General features: G+C 41.3%; 1 protein-coding gene across 1 annotated transcript in view; it reads right to left on the bottom strand.

Annotated features, from left to right (window-relative positions):
- LOC311614830 (nuclear RNA export factor 2-like) overlaps positions 1–4,273 on the bottom strand; it is a gene marked incomplete at both ends in the record, with an annotated part of 28,209 nt that extends 23,936 nt beyond the window's left edge. The window contains one exon of the mRNA XM_084869955.1: positions 4,237–4,273. Coding sequence (XP_084726081.1) covers positions 4,237–4,273 — 37 coding nt within the window. The remainder of the gene's footprint in view (positions 1–4,236) is intronic.
- Between the last annotated feature and the right edge of the window lie 14,592 nt (positions 4,274–18,865).

Here is an 18,865-nt window from a genome sequence, read left to right on the forward strand (position 1 = left end):
GCCTAGGTATGGAGGCATGCGAATCGGGCTGGTGGCAGGAGACTGGGTGTGCGCAGTTTTTTTTCAACCAAAAGGGAAACAAGCTCATGATCACTTTGAAACCCAGTTTCTGGGGTCACGTGAGGGACCCAGATGACTACGGGGAGAAACTGGTCTGTTGGCCATTGGGTCCGAAGGTGAGGGTGACTTTTTACAGAGATGAGTGCAGCAATCATTATTTACTGCACTGGAGTGCTGGGACTTGGAAACGCTGAAAGGCAGAGACGGCTGACGGAAGCCATCGCTGTTTGCCACGCCCCAGCCCAGTGACGTCCTGAGATCTTGCCCTGTCTTGAGGCCTGCACATTCTACAAACCCGCCCAGGCTCCACACAGCTGCTTTTGCATAAGCAGCGAAAATGCCGAGAAAAGGAAGGAGATCTCAAACAAAAGAAATGGAGGAGAACAAAAGACTGGATATAGAGTTCAAAACCACAGTTATAAGGTTTTTCAAGAATTTCCTATAAAAGGCCGATAAATTTAATGAGACCCTTGAGGATATGAAAAAGAAATTAAACTAACTAGAAATTAAACATACACTGACTGAAATAAAAAATATTAAACAGAGATCCAACAGCAGACTAGAAGAACGCAAGAATCAAGTCAAAGATTTGGAATACAAAGTGGCAAAGGACACTTCCAGAGAAGCAAGAAGAGAAGAGAATCCAGAAAGTTGAAGATAGTGTAAGAAGCCTCTGGGACAACTTCAAGCATACCAACATCAGAATTATGGGAGTGCCAGAAGAAGAGAGAGCAAAACACTGAAAACCTATTTGAAGAAATAATGACAGAAAACTACCCTCACCTGGTGAAACAAATAGACTTACAAGTCCAGGAAGCACACAGAACCCCAAACAAAAGGAATGCAAAGAGGACCACAACAAGACACATCATAATTAAAATCCCAAGAGCAAAAGACAAAGGGAGAATCTTACAAGCAGCAAGAGAAAAACAGTTAATTACCTACAAGGGAGCACCCATACGATTATCAGCTGATTTCTCAACAGAAACTATTCAGGCCAGACGGGAATGGCAAGAAATATTCAAAGTGATAAATAGCAAAACCTACAACCAAGATTAGTCTACCCAGCAAAATTATCATTCAGAATTGAAGGGCAGATAAAAAGCTTCACAGATCAGAAAAACCTAAAGGAGTACATCACCACCAAACCAATATTATATGAAATGCTAAAAGGTGTTCTTTAAAAAGAGCAAAAAGAAGAAAAAAAGTAAAGATAAAAATTATGAACAACACATACATATCTATCACCAAGTGAATCTAAAAGTCAAATGAATTAAAAATCTGAGGAACAGAATAAACTGGTGAATATAATAGAATCAGGGCATAGAATGGGAGGGGATAATTCTCAGGAGAAAAGGGGTGTCTGTGTGGGGGGTACGGGAAGAGACTGGACAAAAATCATATACCTATGGATGAGGATGAGGACGGGGGGGGGGCGTGGAGGTAAGGGCAGAGGGTGGAGTGGGGACCAGGTGGAAGGGAGCTGGGGGTGGGGGAGGAGAAACAATTGTAATAATCTGAACAATAAAGATTTATTTTAAAAAAGAGAAAAAATTCATTTTGCAATTGTAATCAAAAGAATAAAATACCTAGGAATAAAGTTAACAAAGAATGAGAAAGACCTGTATGAAAATTACAAAACATTATTAAAAGACACAATGAAATGGGAAAATATCCCATGTTCATTGATTGGAAGAATCAACACAGCTAAAATGGCCTTTTTACCCAAATCAGTATACAGATTTAATGCAATCCCCATCAAAATCCCAATGTCATTTTTTAAAAAGAAATAGGTGAAATCATGAAATTTGTATGGAAGCACAAAAGACTCAGAATATCCAATGCACTGAAAAATAAAAAAATAAAAACAAGGCTGGAGGTATCATGCTACAGATCTATGATATACTACAGATCTACGATAATCAAAACAATATGGTATTGTCAGAGAAACAGATACCCAGATCAATGAAATAGAATAGAAAACCCAGCTATAAAACCACATGTGTGTGGACAATTTTTGACAAAGGATCCAGAAATGCACATTGGAGTAAATATAGTTTCTTCAATAAATGGTGCTGAGAAAACTGGAAAGTCACATGTAAATGAATGAAACTGGATTACAGTTTGTCCCCTTGTACAAAAGTTAATTCAAAATGGGTCAAAGACTTAAACATAAGACCCAAAACTATACGAGACATAGAAAAAATAACAGGTACCAAACTTATGGACCTGGGTGATAGGGAACATTTTATGGACTTGAACCCAAAGGCAAGGGAGCTAAATGCAAAAATAAATTAATAGGACTATATCTAACTGAAGAGCTTCTGCACAGCAAAATAAACAGACAACAAAACAAACAGGCAGCCAATCAGATGTAAAATGTTATTTGCAAACAGTAGCTCTGACAAAGATTTAATTTAAAAATATATAAAGAACTCATAAAATTCAACACCAAACAAATAAACAATCCAATCAAAAAGTGGGCAGAGGACCTGAAAATAGACCTCTCCCAAGAAGACATATAAACAGCCAATAGATATATGAAAAGATGTTCAACCTCACTGGCAATCAGGGAAATGCAAATTAAAGCTACAATGAGATACCACCTTACACCAGTTAAAGTGGCCAATGTCAATAAAATAAGCAATAACAAGCTTTGGAGAAGTGGTGGGAAAGGGGGAACACTCATTCACTGCTGGTGGAAATACAGAGTGGTACAACCACTATGGAAATCAGTATGGTGATTCCTCAAAAAATTAAAAATAGAGCTACTATACAACTCAATAATCCCACTGCTAGCTATATATCCAAAACAATTCAAAATCATTTATATGCAAATATATATGCACCCCTATGCTCATTCCAGTGGCCAAGAGTTGGAAAGAGCCAATGTGCCCTATGATAGAGGACTGGATAAAGAAGATGTGGTGTATATACACAATGGAGTACCATACAGCCATAATAAATGCTGAAATAGCATCATTTATAACAACATGAATGGGCCTTGAGAATATTATGTGAAGTGAAATAAGTCAAACAGAGAAAGCTAAAAACTATATGATTTAACTCATATGTGGAATATAAAACTGAAACTAATGAACAAAACAGCAGTGTGGTGGTTGCCAGAGGGAAGGGGGTGGGGGAAGAAAGGGGTCCTAATATGAGGTGACAGGAGAAGATTTGACTTTAGGTAGTGGGCACATGATCCTATGTACAAATTTTGTAAATTAGTGGTCCACACATTAAACCTTTATGCTCATGTTGACTGATGTCACTGCAGTATAATTTAAAATAATTTTCAAAAGAGGAAATTAATTAGAAGAAATATTTTAATATCACTATTTGCCCTTTCTCTATAATAGAAGTGTCAGAGATGAAAGAAAATTAGTAAAATATATATTAAAATAATATATAAATTGATAAACAATAACAACCTGATATAACAACAACAAAGACATGATATAAAAACAACAAAAATATTATATAAAAGCAACATTGATAAAAACTATGATTGATAAATTGATTAAACTTATTCTAACATCTCCCTGTATACCACATTAAGAGTAAATACACTTTCAGAGAGATTGACTAATTTCCCTTGTGATGAAGTATTTACAACTTTATCGTCACAGGCTCTTCGAATTCAAGAGAAAGCAACTTATACTTACCATTTCTGCAAACAGGTTCAGGTAGGAATATTCCTACTCTGTCTAAAGTTTGTCCTTGTGATTTGTTAATAGTCATCGCAAATGCTGGCATCATGGGAAACTGTCTTTGAATTAACTTAAATGGGAGGCCAGTGTCAGTCAGGGACAAACCAATTCTTCGAATCAGAACAACCTCTCCTTCCACAGATCCTGTTAATACTTCAGATCTTTATATGTATCACACATGCGCGAGTCGATGTTTATTTTTAAATTGCCAATATGCATCATATGTATTGGCCCATTGGTCAGTCAGTCAGACAGTCGGACGGATGGATGATCGATCATTTAGCCTTTTATATATAGAGAGTTAAATTATCTTTATACTGATCAAATGCAACTTTTGAGAATGTTCAGATATTTCAAGACCCAAAGATTTGTTGGTCAATAAGCCACCTTCAAAGGTTTCTATAGCTCAAAAATACATGACTACTCTTCCACCTTTGCTGCCTATTATGGTAAAAACACTCACCTTGACCTGGGACATTAAGTGCTTCTACTTGCCCCATGACTCCAGAATTTCACCATACCCACTGAAATAAGGGATCCATGTCAATGGCAGTAACTCCTATATCATCAGAGGCCTACACAATTCAGCCACTTCAGAACACTTCAAAATGAAGGTATTTCCCCTTTTCAATATGCTCCCCAATGCTATGGGGAAAGGAGTATCCTCTGAGTCTTTAACAGCAGCTACTTGGTCCATCCAAAATTGAGTTCAATTACATTTCAATTCAAGTGTCCACAGGTGATAGCTCCTGCAATTGTTTTACCACTGCCTGCCATGGAATACCAATATTTCATCCTCTAATATCAATTGGATCCTACGTCAAAAAACCTATCCCAGATCCCCATTTCTTTTAAGTCCCTTTGCTTGCAACCAATTTTGTTGTGGATTACTCTGTTAATCAAGCTTCCCATTTGCTTATGATAGGGCTTATTCTAACTATTTCATAAAAATAACATATCCTCAATTAAATATATTACATAGTATACAAAAACTCTTTGAGGGCCAGATAAGAAGGTCTGGATGCTGCATAGCCAGGGGAGGCCCACTCATACACTATGGGCCTGTAATAGCTGAAACACCACTGCTGCCTTTCTGCTACTTGGCATGCATGGCACTGCATTTTAGAAACCCTGCTATGGCTGCCCATAAATACCAGTGACCTTTCCCATCATACATAGCTAAGCCTGGATGTGACTCCCATATTATTCAGTTTGATGTCCACATCTCACTATGGTGCACAAAGGTGTTTCTGGTTGGGATACACAAAGATCTGGTTTGGACCCTAGATGCAAGGGGCTTTAGTACAAACATGCATGCATGCACGCGTGCAAGTGCACACACACACACACACACACACACACACACACACAGTCTCTAGTCTTGTTTTAAGCTTTCCAATCTCTATAACATTTGAAATCATATGAGTCTTTACCAGTGTTGGACTACTTGCCAAGTTACCCAATGCAGAGTACTGTTCACAGAATCAATTTTTTTTTCTATTGCTAATGGTATCCTATCTAATAAAGAGGGAATATGCTAATTGACCATCACTCCATCACAAAGTTGGCTGAATCCACAGCTGAGGCCAAGTTCCCATAAGGAGCTTTAAAGAGCAATCAGCCGAAATCGGTTTGGCTCAGTGGTAGATCGTTGGCCTGTGGACTGAAAGGTCCCAGGTTCGATTCCGGTCAAGGGCATGTACCTTGATTGTGGGCACATCCCCAGTAGGGCATGTACAAGAGGCAGCCAATCGATGATTCTGTCTCATCGATGTTTCTAACTCTCTATCCCTCTCTCTTCCTCTCTGTAAAAAAAGCAAATATATATATATATATATATATATATATATATATATATATATATATATATATATATATAAGCAATCAGCAGGGACCTGAGGCTCTGCCCTTCCCCACCCCCATGGGGCTTACAGGGGACCTCAGGCTGTGCCCCCCTGCCTTGGCATCAGGCTAGGGGACCTCAGGCCACACCTCTGCCCCAGTGCCAGGCCAGGGGACCTGAGGCCATGTGGCATGCCCCCTACCCTGTGAGGTTTGATGGGAGACCTCAAGGTGCACTTCCTGTCCTGGCGCTGGGCTAGGGGGCCTCAGGCTGCTCTCTCCACCCCAGCATCAGGCTGGGGGACCTCAGGCCATGCCCCCCACCAGGTGGGTCTTGACAGGGGATTTCAGGCCATGCCCCTCGTCCAGCAGAGCTTGACAGGGGACCTCAGGCTGCACCCTCCACCGGCAGGGCTTGACAGAGGACCTCAAGGTGCACTTCTTGTCCTGGCACTAGGGTGGGTGGGTAACTGAGGCTGCTCCCCTCACCCCAGTGACAGGCCAGGGGACCTCAGGCCACACCCCCTATTTGGTGGGGTTTGACAGGGGACCTCAGGCCACAAACCCCACCCCAGCACCAGGCCAGGGGACCTGAGGCTGTGTCCCCCTGCCTGGCTGGGTTTGACATGGGACCTCAGGCCATGCCCTTCACCCAACGGGGCTTGATGGGTGACCTCAGGATGCACCCCCAGTTCTGGGTCGGGGGAACTCAGGAACCACCCCGTCCAGCAGGGCTTGATGGGGGACCTGATGCTGCTCACCCCTGCCAGTGGGGCTTGATTGGGGACCTGAGGCTGCACTCCCTCGCAGTGCTAGGCTGGGGGACCTAAGGCTGCACCTTCTCCTGATGGAACTTGATGGGGGACCTCAGGCCATGTCCCCCATCTGGTGTGTCTTGACAGAGGACCTCAAGGCATGCCCCCCTGCCCCGGTCTGTGCTGGGGGACATCAGGTCACCCCCCTCCAGTCTTGGCGCCGGATCAGGGGACCTGAGGCTAGGCCCCCTTCCTGGCAGATCTTGACAAGGGTGGGAATGGCTGGGTCTTCATCTAGCCCAATGGGGGTGGGGGGAGTGGCTGGGTCTGGGTCTCACATGATTTTGAGATGCATGGGGGTGGTTGGGGACTTGACTCTGGGTCCCATGGTGAGCACCAGACTCTTACAGGAGGAAGGTTTTCATATACATTTTACTAATTTTCTTTCATCTCTGGCATTTCTATTATAGAGAAAGGGCAAATAGCAATATTAAATTATTTCCACTAATTAATTCCCTTTTAATGTGCATGAATTTTGTGCACCTGGTCACTAGTATTCAAAATGAAAGTGTCATTTTCTATTCGTTGCAATTATTTTGTATATACTAATCTTACATCCAATAAATTTGTTAATCATTATTTTATAATTTTTGTATATTTTGAGTTTTATATAAAGATAATTATACTTTTATTTATTTTCACTTATATACATTTATTAATTCGTGTATATATGTATTTATTTCAGCTTAATCCAGTGCCTAGGAAACAGCAAGAGCTTGAACAAAAGTGATTATTTATGAGTCACCTTTGCTGCTCCTGAGTTAAAATGGAATGTTTTTTTAATGTCTTATTACTATGTATGGTGTTCTTTGTACTATTTTTTAAATACCTGGTATCAGTTTAAAGAAGTATTTTTATATTCCCAGTTAGCTTGGTTATTGATGTTCTTGTTTAATCTTCATTGGTTGTTGAATTTTATTATATGTATTTTTGCTCCAGAATCTTTGTGATAATCAACCTTTTCTTATTTTATTTCATTTATTTTTAAAAAACATATTTTATTGAGTTTTTTACAGAGAGGAAGGGAGAGGGATAGAGAGTTAGAAACATCAATGAGAAAGAAACATCAATCAGCTGCCTCCTGCACGCCCCCTATTGGGGATGTGCCCACAACCAAAGTACATGTCCTTGACCAGAATTGAACCTGGGACCCTTCAATCCGCAGGCTGATGCTCTAACCATGAGCCAAACTGATTAGGGCTTACTTTATTTCTTATTTAAAATATTAATTCATCTTATTAATGTGTAGTATTCCATTATGAATCTCTTAACAGACATTGCAAGTTCGGGATGAACACAAATTTGTCATGCTGTATTATCTATTTTAGCCATTGCTCCATTTACTTTGCAATTATCTTATTTCTATTTATTTTGCTTTTCTGTTACTAAGATTAACCAGTAATTTTTCCTTCTCATTAAATGTTTCTCAAAAATCCACTTATTATTCATATTTTAATTTCTGCAATATAAAAAGGTAATGTTTCTCCTAGAATTTATCCATTTAATATGAATTTTCAAATTATCAGAATATCTTTTTCACAATACTGTCTTATCTTTTAAATTTTTACTGTAAGTGCAAGCAAGATGCCTTTTCCATTCAGAAGTGGCTTATCTGTGCCTTTTAATTATATATATATATAGATAGATAGATAGATAGATAGATAGATAGATATAATTATTTTGTATATATTAATTTCAGAGAGAAGAGAGAGACAGCCCATCAATGATGAGAGAGATAATCAATGATCGGCTGCCTCCTGTATGCCCCCCTACTGGGGATTGAACCTGAAACCTAGGCATGTGCCCTTGACCAGAATCGAACTTGGGACCCTTCAGTTTGCAGGCCAATGCTCTATCCACTGAGCCAAACTGGCTAGGGCCCTTATAATTTTCTTGACCCATCTTGCCAGAGATTAATTTTCTTATATTTTAAAAGCACTAGCATTGAGCACTTTTATTTAACTTTTTCATATCTGTGATTAATTTCGGCCATATTTTTGTTACTTTCTTTTCACAATATAGGATGGCATGAAATTATTTTAAAGTATATGACAAGTGAACATTCATTCATCTACCATTGGGTTTTCTTTTATAACATTTGTCCTTGAATACATGGATATCCAAATATGCAATACACTTATTTACTTGGAAAAGACATGTGGCTTACAGACCTGGGAATTTGAACCAAGTCCATAAATCATATCTATTCAATTTCATTATTAGAATATTGGATGATTTAGGGAGATAGAATTATAGCACTGAAGTAAAGGAATGCTAATATATAAAAACCCAGGGTCCATAATGACCGAAGCCTTGACTGAACACCAGATCTTCCGGATCTCTGCTTCCTTCTGGACAAAGCCATGGTGGTAGGGGCCAAGGCAGAGGCAGTTAAGGGCGATCAGGTCAGCAGAGGAGGGAAGTTGGGGGCGAGATCAGGCCAGCAGGGGAGGGCAGTTAGGGGCAATCAGGCAGGCAGGCAGAGACAGTTAGGGGTGATCAGGCAGGCAGGCAGGTGAGTGGTTAGGAGTCAGTGGTCCCAGATTACTAGAGGGATGTCCGACTACTGGTTTAGGCCAGATCCCAAGGGGTTCCCGATTAGAGAGGGTGCAGGCTGGACTGAAGGACTCCCCCCATGCACAAATTTCATGCACCAGGCTACTAGTCTATATACATAAAGCCCTAATATGCAAATAGACTGAAAAGCAGAGCACCTTAACAGTCGCTATGACATGCACTGACCACCAGGGGGTGCGTGCAGAACATGGCAGGCATTGGCAGCAGGTGGCAGAGCACAGAACATGGTGGGCATCAGCATCAGCTGTGGCAGGATGGTGGAGCAGGTGAATAGGGGTGCCAGACCAAGGTGGGGCATCAGTCAGTCATCGGGGCAGGCCTCTGGTGATTATTGAAAATTCTTTGCTCTTGCATGCTGCAGTCCCCACCAGGTGCTCACACCTGCTGCTGGCACCAACCCTGCTCACACCTGCTGCCAATGCCCAGCACCAGTCCCGATCATTTGGCACTGTCAGCAGGTGCAAGCAGCGGCTGCAGACCCTGATTTCTCTTGAGGGCTTCTCCAACTCCCCCTGCTCCTGAAAGGCGATTATGGCAGCAGCCACCACTCACACCCACTGATGGTACCAGCCCCACTTGTACCCATGGCTGGCGCTGGCCTTAATCACTCTGCGTTGTCAGCGTGTGTATGTGGGGCCAGCACCATCAGTGCGTGTGAGTGGCAGTGGCAGGAGTAGGGCTGCCAGCAGACAGTGGACTGGGGGCCGTGGTGAGAGGGGCCAGGTGGAGGTGTGGAGAATGGGCCATGACCAACCCCTGTACCCACCATAGCCTTGCAGTCCACAGTTCCTTTCAAAGTGCATGAATTTGTGCACTAGGCCACTAGTTTCTATTATAAACATCCTAGAAGCCTGGTGCATGAATTGGTGCATTGGTGGGGTCCAGCTGACCTGCCCCTGATGGGTGCTATTGGAGCTTGTCTGGCTGGGGCCGGGAGCTTATCAGAGGTGGGGCTGGCCAGGACAAGGGGCCACAGGTGTTCGACTCCTTCTGTCATTCAGTCTATTTGCATATTACCCTTTTATTATATAGGATAGATTTAAGAAGATAGTGTAAATATAGAAAAAAGTAGCAGTGGAAAAAGAATGGACTTGGAAAAAAAAATTATATATATATATATATATATATATATATATATATATATATATATATGGAATGTGGTCTGTCACTTACTGCCTATGTGATTTTAGGGAGTACTTAATGTCCCTAAGCTTCAATTCCACCATTTGGTATTAGTGCTGCTATTTGCCAAGTGTTTCCATTTCTCCCCATTTGTAGGCACCTGGTAGAACTTCACTTCTTGTTTGGTCCCATCTGTATGGGTGGGGATGCTTATGTAACTAGTTCTGCCTAAGGGATGGGACTAACATGTGTTATTTTGGGACAAGAACATATGGTTGTTGCTTTGAGATCCCCCTACACAAGGCCCTCTTCTCCTCAGGCACAGTCTCTGACAATTTTCTAGGTAGTGGCTTCTCTGTCATTTTGGTTCTCCAAGTTATTCCAATAACAATTACTAAGACCCCCAATATCTACCATCCTGTGATGAACATGCACCTGCCATGCTCATGTAGTATGAGTGAAGACTAAGCCACTGACAGTTGGGGGTTATCTTTTACCATAGCATGGCCTAGCCTTTTGTGTCTCATATACCTCACCTGTAAATTAAAATAATACCTTCTTAACATTTTTTCTAAGAATTAAATAACTTATACGACAAGGTTATCACAGTGATTGACATACAATAGGAATTGAAAAATGGCAGCTATAGTAATTAAATAATGGTAAAAGGCTGATTTTGAAAAAGTGAAGAATCTACACTAATAAAAGAGAAAGATGCAAAATTGACCATGCCTCTGCAACACCCACCAGCCTATCAGGAGCAAGTATGCAAATTAACCTGACAAAGATGGTGGTGGCCTCGCCCCCAGCCACTCCGAACCTGTGAGAGTCCAAGAAGTCGGGGGAGATGGAGAAGTCGGGCATCAGTACCTGAGGCTGGCTGCGGCCAGGGAGACCAAGAAGCACTCTGCCCTGTGATCCCAGGCTGCAGCCAGCTGGAGAAGTTGCCACACTGTATCCCAGGGAAGATGGAGAAACTGCCTGCCTGCGGTCCAGGTGCCAGCACCTGTGGCTGGCTATGGCCTGGTAGACAGAGAAGCTGCCCACCCCATGGTCCCTGATGCCAGTGCTTGCAGCTGTGGCCCAGGCGAAGCCACCTGCCCACTATCCCCTACAGCTGCAGCCAGCCTGGGCAAAGCCAGCCCAGGTCCCTGGTGCTTATGGCTGACCAGAGGGAGGGAAGCCCAGATCCTGGGTGCCTGTGGCCAGCTGGAGGAGGGAATTCTGGGTCCCAGGTGTGAGGCAGAGGCAGAGGTGGTTAGGGGCAATCAAGCCAGCAGGGGAGCAGTTAGGGGCAATCAGGCTGGCAGGCAGAAGCAGTTAGGGGCAATCAGGCAGGCCAGCGAACAGTTAGGAGCCAGCACTTCTGGATTGTGAGAGGGATGTCCAACTGCCAATTATCCCCCAAGGGGTCCCAGATTGGAGAAGATGCAGGCTGGGCTGAGGGACACCTTCCCCCCGCCCCCATGCACGAATTTCGTGCACCAGGCCACTAGGGTTACTATAAAACAAGAGATTCTTCATCTGTTCATCTTTACAGGAAAATAACAAAAAATTTATTTAATAAAATAAATATTTTATATTTAATAAAATATTTTATTTTATTAAAAATAAAATAAATAATCAAGGCTCATGCCTTGATTTTGGACTTCACACACTCCAGAACTGTGAGAAATAAATCTGTTGTCTATATATCACCAAGTCCTTAGTGTTCTGTTATAGCAGCCTGAAGGAACCAAGACCCTGTCACTCTCTTTGAGGCTCAAGTTACATGTTAGATTATTATCTTAAAAGTACTATAATAACGAAAATCCTTTTACCTTCATTTTTGTATGTCCCATATGGAAGAAAAAATTTTTGTTGTTGCCGTCTCTCAGACATAGTGTCTTGTAGAAAAAACTTGGAAGTGCTAATATGAGAGAAAAATGAAGTTGATATATTATAATAAAAACAGCACAAGTGATAACACTCCTTAACCATTTATCAAGTAATACAGAGTATCCCAAAATTTATACACACTTTAACAATTGATATTTCATTTTTGAAAATGAAATGTATTTTTAGTAAACACTACCTTTATAATTATCCAAAGTGTGTGAATACATATTTGGACAATCTGTATTTAAATCACCCATGGATGTAAACACAACCTTTTATTTGCTGAATTGTACTCTGTACCATCTACAAAATTTTTATAAATTATATCCCTTATAATTTTTCCATATGAAGAACAGCAGAGAGTTTTCAAGGAGTCTAAGAAGCAATAGTTAGAAAATCAAAAGCTAATAGTGTTTAGTTGGACTAATTTAAACAATTTAGGGATCACAAGCACAAAGAGATTATGGTATCCCACCTCACATTCATTTTACTTATTTCTTTTTAAAAATATTTGTGTTTATTTCAGAGAGGAAGGTCGAGGGAGAGAGAGATAAAAACACCAATGATGAGAGAGAATCATTGATAGGCTGCCTCCAGCAGGCCCTTAGCCATGTACCCTTGACCTGAATCGAACCGGGGACCCTTCTATTCACAGACCAATGCTCTGTACACTGAGCCAAATTGGCTAGGGCTGTTTTTTTATTTCTTATCCTCACCTGAGGATATTTCCTATTTTAAAAAAAAATAAATGTATTTTAGAAAGAGAGGAATAGAGAGAAAGAAACATAGATTGGTTGCCTCCCATATGCATCCTGATTGGGGATCCAGCCTGCAGCTTAAGTATGTGCCCTGACCTGGAATCGAACCTTTTGGTGTATAAACCCACACTCAAACTGAACAACCCAGCCAGGGCCTTTATGCATTTTAAGAAAACTACTAGGCAGCAAAGTAAATATAAGAAATAAATTGTGAATCATCGCATGATAATACTTTCATATTTTTATTGAAAAAAAAACAAAACAAAATTCTGCCGAAACCGGTTTGGCTCAATGGATAGAGCGTCGGCTTGGGGACTGAAAGGTCCCGGGTTCGATTCCAGTCAAGGGCATGTACCTTGGTTGCGGGCATATCCCCAGTAGGGGGTGTGCAAGAGGCAGCTGATCTATGTCTATTTCTCATCGATGTTTCTAACTCTCTATCTCTCTCCCTTCCTCTCTGTACAAAATCAATAAAATATATTAAAAAAAAAAAAGAAAAAGAAAAAAAATTACTCTTTAAAAATATTTATCTTCCTTTCTCTATATAGAGACAAATAAGGGACAGAAATGAAAATCAGATTTGGAAACGGCTATACAAATTAGCATCTGAGAGGTCTCTGGTGTCCTTAATAACACATAGTCAGAGGGAGACAGAGAAACGATCACACTGTCATCCAGACAGTGAATATGGCAGGATGGTAAGCAAGAGCAGGGATTTTTTTTAATCAGAAGTTTTCTAGAAGCTCACTACAGACTGATTCATATGCCTTTCAGCATAACGATTATTGCTTGTCTCATTTTTTATTCTTATAAGTATATTTCCAGTAGGACATGATCTCACTCATCTAGGGGAAATGGTGAAGAACATAGACTGATAAACAAGAACAGACCCAGAGATAAGGAGCCATGGGTCAGACTGTTGGACCTCAAAGGGAGGGTGGGGATAAAAGGGAGAGATCAACCAAGAGATTTATGTGCATACATATGAGCCTAACCAGTGGTCAAGGACAATAGGGGCATGAGGAGAGGATTGGGATGGGGGATTGAGGACAAATATGTGATACCTTAATCAATAAAAAAAAAATAATTAAAAAAAGAAGTTTTCTTTGAACCAGAGATTATCTCATTTAAGTTTCACAAAAAACCTTATAAGGCAGGTACCTTTTTGCAGATGAGAAACGGAGTACTGAGTACAAAGAGGTAAATCATTTGCCTGAAGTTGCACATCTGGTAAGTTGCAGAGTAAAGGAGACTAAAACTCAGGTCTGGCTGATCATATATATATATATATATATATATATATATATATATATATATATATATATATATATATATATTTCAGAGAGGAAGGGAGAGCGATAAAGAGACAGAAACATCAATGATGAAAGAGAATTATTGATTGGCTGCCCCTTGCACGCCCCCTACTGGGGATCAAGCCCTCAACCAGGCCTGTGCCCTTCACGGGAATAGAAGCTGGGACCCTTCGGTCCGTAGGCTGGCGCTCTAGTCCCTGAGTCAAACCAGTTTGCGCAGGGTCTAGCTAACTCTTAATCACCAAGAATATGTTTCTTCCGTATAAATATGGAAGGTGAAATGGCCACCTTCCACTTCTAAAAACCCTCTTTCCTCAGTTTTATATGCACTCTTAGGCAGAGTATCCCCCAATATGTTTTTTCCTTTAGTGGGGAGCTACTTTCTGTTACGTAAATGCTTCCCTTCAGTCTGGGGAGAAGAGGGAAGGGGTGTTGGACAACCACTGAGAAAAAGCAAGAAAGAAGCAACATGCTGGTTTACTGCCCTCCCCTCAAGAAATTTGGCAAATTGACACATAGGCCATGGCAGTAGTTAATGATAACCCATGACGCAGCTAGAACATCGTGGGCTTTTTTTTTTTCAATTTTTTAAAAATATATTACAGAGAGAAAGGGAGAGAGATAGAGAGCTAGAAACGTCGATGAGAGAGAAACATCGACCAGCTGCCTCCTGCACACCCCCCACCGGGGATGTGCCCGCAAACAAGGTAGATGCCCCTGACAGGAATGGAACCCGGGACCTTTCAGTCCGCAGACCGACGCTCTACCGCTGAGCCAAACCGGTTTCGGCGGCATTTTATTTTTTAAACTTAACTTTATTTTTCCATCATCATTTATGCTCTTTATGCCCTCTTCCACCTTCACCTATCACCCCCGCTCCCACAATCACCACATGGTTGTCCTAGAGTTCGCTCCCCCCCCCCTTTTTTTTCAATCCTTCCGCCCCCCACCTCCAACACCACTATCCCCTCCCTCACAACTACCAACACCAGAACTGTCTGCCTGAAGAGCAGGGCTTTGATGTGGCAACAGGAAGGGAAATGGGCTGGGGTCTTACCCTTTTTCCTGAGCCTGGGCACCGAGAGAAGTCCAAAAACCTCTGCCGCGCCCTCTCCCGCCGCCAGTTCTCTGAGAAACCTTCCCGGACAGACTCAGGACCCTCCTACCCGGTGGGTGGCGCCCTCCTATGAAGTGGCGCCCCTCCTACGGAGTGCAGCCCCCAGCTCACTGTGGCATGATAGGCGGTATCTGAACCAGCCTGCTCCAAATTCCCCTTCAGCGAGAGCGGGGGAATCAACCACAATTCTAAAAGTTTTCTGAACCTACAAGTCTAACTCTTTAGAAAGCTAAACCGATCTACTGTTCAAGAGAGTTTCCACACACTTAAAGCGCAGACCCTCGGAACTGGACCATAGCTTGGGATTGTGGGGAGGAACATCACAAGACAGTAGGATCCATGTAGACCCATAGCTTTGGGACCTACCTGACTTTCATTGTCTTGCGTGTCAGGGAGAAAATGGCGGAACGATCCAAGGTTCGGCAACTCTTAATCTCCATGTGGCTGAGAGACCTCGGTGTCGCGTGATCATACCCTAGAACGTGACCATAGGATATACGTGGCCAACAGCCTTCAGTAGCAGTAGTGCTTACATGACTGCACAGTCTTTGCCTGCCTGTGATATCAGGCACCACATGAATAGTAGAAGCCATGTGGCTCCTGACTCATCAGTCTGCAGAGTGGTAGTCCACAATTTTCATGTGGTAGAGATAGCTGAGGCTGACATTTGATCATAAAGGAATATACGACTATAGCATCCATATGATCCTAAGTAACTGTTCACCTATTTGATTTCAAGGGCTGAACCTCCCACATGACACTAACTACTGTGTTTCCCCGAAAATAAGACCTAGCGCATGGAAAGATAAGACATCCCCTGAAAATAAGACCGAGTGCAACTTTGGGAGAAAAAAATTAATGTAAGACACTGTCTTATTTTCAGGGAAACAGGGTAGTAAGGGCACATAACAGGAAGAATGCACGTGACAGGCAAGGTTGAAGAATTCACCTCGCTCTAGTGACTTGCCGAGCTAGATCTACCTCATGACCCTAGTGGAAGCAGGTCTATGAGAAAACAAGTGAGCTCAGGTGCTGACAGGATCAGTGGTCTGGGTCTGCCACATAACTATAGTGTCCACATGATGGCAGCATCCACGTGACCATAGCCTTAGGAACCCACAGTGTTCGCGAGCTGGGTCAGCTTCATGACAGTAGGGTGCTCCTGACCTGCTCGTTTCACTAAACCGTTCTCTTCACGAGACCTGGAGATCTGAGGTTGCCCACATTCCTGGGCTCCCAGTGATGGTGGTGTCTCAGGGTGCCCTTCTTCAACACGGAAGCTGGGCTTCACCTGCCCTTTTTTATAATGTAGTAATGTACATTATTTGTATATATAAATGTACTTCTCTAATGTACTATTTTTTTCTAATTAAACACATGTAATTTTATACATAAATTAAGATATAGCAATGAAATAGGTCCTTCCTAAAACCATAACCTTTACTACATTGTAGGAACTACTTTAAAAGCCTAAACACGAGGTCGACTTAATTTCATGTGAGTCTAAAGGAAATTAAAGCAAACCCAGTAAGGGAATTTAAATGGTTAATTTAAAGAAAAAAATGTGTATAATGATTACGATGTAACAAACACTTTAAAATGTTAACTCGGGAATACAGACAATAATGTGGTGAAGGCCTGGGAATGTGGGGTGGAGGGGTTAATGGGGGCAAAAGAGGGAACTGTAAATACTTTCAACAATAAAGATAAATTTTTAAAAAGCTAACTCATTTAACAGTGGCAACTCTATGGGATAGGTATTCTTATTATTCCAGTGTTTACAGATGAATAAATTGAAGCACCAATGTGTTAATTCACTTGCCTAAAATGTCACAGTACTTATAAGCGGTAAGCCAAGATTTGTCCCCACACACTCTGGCTCCAGATTTTGTGTTCTGATCACCCACCAAATTATCCAAAGAAAATTAATATTAATTTATCCTTCCTTATTCAGACTAACTGGAAAGCTGTCCTTAGGTACTAAAAAAAAATGAGATCATGGAGTACCTCTGTAATGTCGTTTAAATAACTTCAAGTACTAACAGTAACGAACTAATCAAAGTTTGGAATAATTAAGGCCCTCAGATTTAATGTATAAATATAAATTTATTAATATGTGAAATATTTGTGTACATAAAAGTGGTAGCAAATGCTACATGCTATTTGAAAACATCTTCTTTTCAATAAACACTAAAAAGAGAAATATTAAACACTTTAAATATCATACCCAGCTCTTGCCTGAATTACAAAATTAGAAGTGAGAGGAATCTGAATGAGATATTACTATATACTTTATCTGCACCTTCCTGGAAAAGACAGAGGAGGGGCAAAGAGCCGGCACTGGTTTAGCTCAGTGGATAGAGCGTCGGCCTACGGACTGAAAGGTCCCGGGTTCGATTCCCGTCAAGGGCATGTACCTTGGTTGAGGGCACATCCCCAGTAGGGGGTGTGCAAAAGGCAGCTGATCGATGATTCTCTCTCATCGATGTTTCTGACTCTCTATCCCTCTCTCTTCCTCTCTGTGAAAAATCAATAAAAAAAAAAAGAAGGGGCAAAGAGAATATACAATATAGTTTTCCTTGATTGCATTTTATGAATACTTTTTTTTTATTTGTGTGGAAAACTGAAGCTCCATCTGTATATCCCAAATAAATTTGATATGGTCTTTCTGGTTTGCTGAATTAGGCAAAGTAGTGCTATTTTGATCAGTGGGATTATTTTGCTAGGTCCCTGGATTGTGGCATGGCTACATAAATAACCAGTAGAAAATACAATAGACAAATTTTACCCGATGGTTAAATTTGAATATACTAGTAAGGACATCAGACTGTGTATTTGTGTTTCTAAGCCTATTGAAGTAAGTTGTGATTTTTTGGAGTGACAGTATTTGCACAAATTGATGTTCCTGTTCCTTGGATAATTTTGAAAATTTATTTATGGGACACATGTAAATGCAGGTATGAAAATGGAGCAACATATGTATAATAGAGCCTATTATGAAACTTCAGGTTGGATTTATGAAACATCTATATATGGTCACAGCATAAAATCTGAAATCAAGACCTGATATATGTCCCAACCTATAGATGGACAGGTCCACAGTCTAGGATACATAGAATTAAGCCTACCCCATCTATGCTCAACTGAGACTTACATATATTGATAGTGAATGAAGTCGACTTCTCTCCCCAAAAGGCAAACTGTGGAGTTCTAATAGCCTTTCTTCTGAAGAGTCAGCTTTTCTTTTGTCAGATCTGATTGTGATACCATTCATTCTTTCTCTGAGTTTATTACCAGGAGTTTTTTTTAGGATTGGGGAAAGGGGCCTAAGCTTATAGATAAACATCTATATGTAAACAGCTTATACGTGCTAGGCAGCTTAGAGACTGCATTTATCAGGTGCTGTGTTTATTTCGGTGAGGCAGGTCAGTAAGCAATTCTTTAATGTTATTTGGCATGATATACTGGGAACAACTTTTGTTTTCTGGAGGATGTTTTGTAGGTCAGTGCTAGTGGCTTTCAGAGGAGTGGATTTGCCTTACACATGGAAATGGAAAAGAGGAATTAATAACAGACAGTTATGATACTGTTAAATTAAGCATAAAAACCCAAATGCTATTGTTCAAACACAAATATGTGCAACTGAACTATATGTCCAATGTAAATGTAC

The sequence above is a fragment of the Pipistrellus hanaki genome (genome assembly GCF_964339955.1).
Source record: "Pipistrellus hanaki genome assembly, chromosome: X".
NCBI classification, from domain to species: domain Eukaryota; kingdom Metazoa; phylum Chordata; class Mammalia; order Chiroptera; family Vespertilionidae; genus Pipistrellus; species Pipistrellus hanaki.